General features: G+C 51.3%; 1 protein-coding gene across 1 annotated transcript in view; it reads right to left on the bottom strand.

Annotated features, from left to right (window-relative positions):
* Positions 1-860: 860 nt before the first annotated feature.
* LOC102000254 (keratin, type II cytoskeletal 6A) overlaps positions 861-1471 on the bottom strand; it is a 4128-nt gene continuing 3517 nt past the window's right edge. Inside the window, exons 8-10 of the mRNA XM_005353848.1 lie at positions 1423-1471; positions 1193-1227; positions 861-1093 (exon numbers count right to left, since the gene is read on the bottom strand). The exon at positions 1423-1471 is cut by the window's right edge and continues 2 nt beyond it. Of these exons, the coding sequence (XP_005353905.1) occupies positions 861-1093; positions 1193-1227; positions 1423-1471 (317 nt within the window). The remainder of the gene's footprint in view (positions 1094-1192; positions 1228-1422) is intronic.

The following is a 1471-nucleotide window of genomic DNA, read 5'->3' as shown; positions in this document are numbered from 1 at the left end:
GAGGTGCAGATCTCATCTGCCTGTCCATCTCAAGCCACCATCCTCTGAGGTATTAGATGAAGCCCAGGGACGAAGCTCAGCTTCTGGAAGACATGGAAAGACTGTATGCAAGCACTGTGACATTTTACACAAAATTCCAGAAGAACCTGCAGTTTTGGTATCTGCAAAAATCCCATAATTAATATGGTATGGATACCACATGAGAACTACATCAAATATGGCAGGTGAAACTCCTCCAACTCTGCTGGATATGGACGGAGAGGGAAAACAGCAGGGAAGGGAGGTTGAGTGTCAGGATGCCTTAATGCAGGTTTCCTGACCTTCCACAGAGGCAGAGAACGAAAACCTTAGGATTTCCATTTTCATTAAAAGAAACTATGTATAACTTAAAAAAGGAGAAGAAACTTTAGTGTCATACAGCATTTTCTAAATCTGCTTTATTTAGGAGTTACAAGAAAGCAAAGAGCTGAGAAAACATCACATGGTTAGATTGTGTACATCACTCAGTCACCAGCTACTGCCATGGAGATTCACAAAAATCGGAACCCAGGAAGGGATTGCCAACATGAAAGGGGCATACATCATTCTGTTGTCTTACGTAGCTTAGAAGGTAGAGTTTAAAGGTGCACATCTGCTGGTTCAGTGACACAGCGAGTGACAAGATTCAATGGATCACGATGTGAAGTCAGAGGTTGGCGTCCTGAAGAAGAAAGGGCTTGGGAACGTATGTAGAGGAGCAACAACGGCGCAGCTCTCAACCCTAGCCAGAAAGCAGAGGGAAGAAGGCAGCAGGGACAGCACCCGAGCACAGGGCTCTTCCAGAGCCTCTGGGGAGCAGACAAGCTCAGGTGACAGGGACTTCAGTGCCGGTAGCTCTTCCTGCTGGAGGAGGTGGTGGTGTACTTGATGGTGGAAGAGCTGCCACCAGAGGAGCTCAGGCCACCACTGAGGCCTCTGCCACTGCCAGAACTGAAGCCACCTCCAAGGCCATGGCTGCTGCTGTAGGAGTAGCTGCTGCCTCCTCCCAGGCCCAAGCCGCTGCTGGCACCACCTGCACTGCCATAGCCGCTGGACATGGTGGACTGCACCACAGCTGTGAAGAGGAAGAGGGGACAGTGGACACTGTGAGCCTGCTCTGTCCAGAGAGTCGGGCACAAGGCAGGGGATGGGAGGTGGCGAGCAGTGTACTTACAGATGTTGACGGGTCCAACGCCTTCACCATTCAGCCTAGAATAGGAACAGAGCAGATGAGAAGGTGAGACCTAGGGAGCCATGACCTCATTCCCCGTGAACCCTCAGTGTGGGGACAGGTCACAGAGAATCCCTGGTAGAGTGGTCCCTGAAGGGAGGCATTGTGTCCACAGCAAGTGCTCCCTCATGCTGTGCTCATGCCTGGCATCATGGAGGAGGGGGAGCACTCACCTGCACTCCTCTCCTTCCAGCAGCTTCCTGTAGGTGGCGATCTCCACAT

Source organism: Microtus ochrogaster, chromosome 15 (genome assembly GCF_000317375.1).
Source record: "Microtus ochrogaster isolate Prairie Vole_2 chromosome 15, MicOch1.0, whole genome shotgun sequence".
In the NCBI taxonomy this organism is placed as follows: domain Eukaryota; kingdom Metazoa; phylum Chordata; class Mammalia; order Rodentia; family Cricetidae; genus Microtus; species Microtus ochrogaster.
This window is presented reverse-complemented; position numbering and strand designations above follow the sequence as displayed.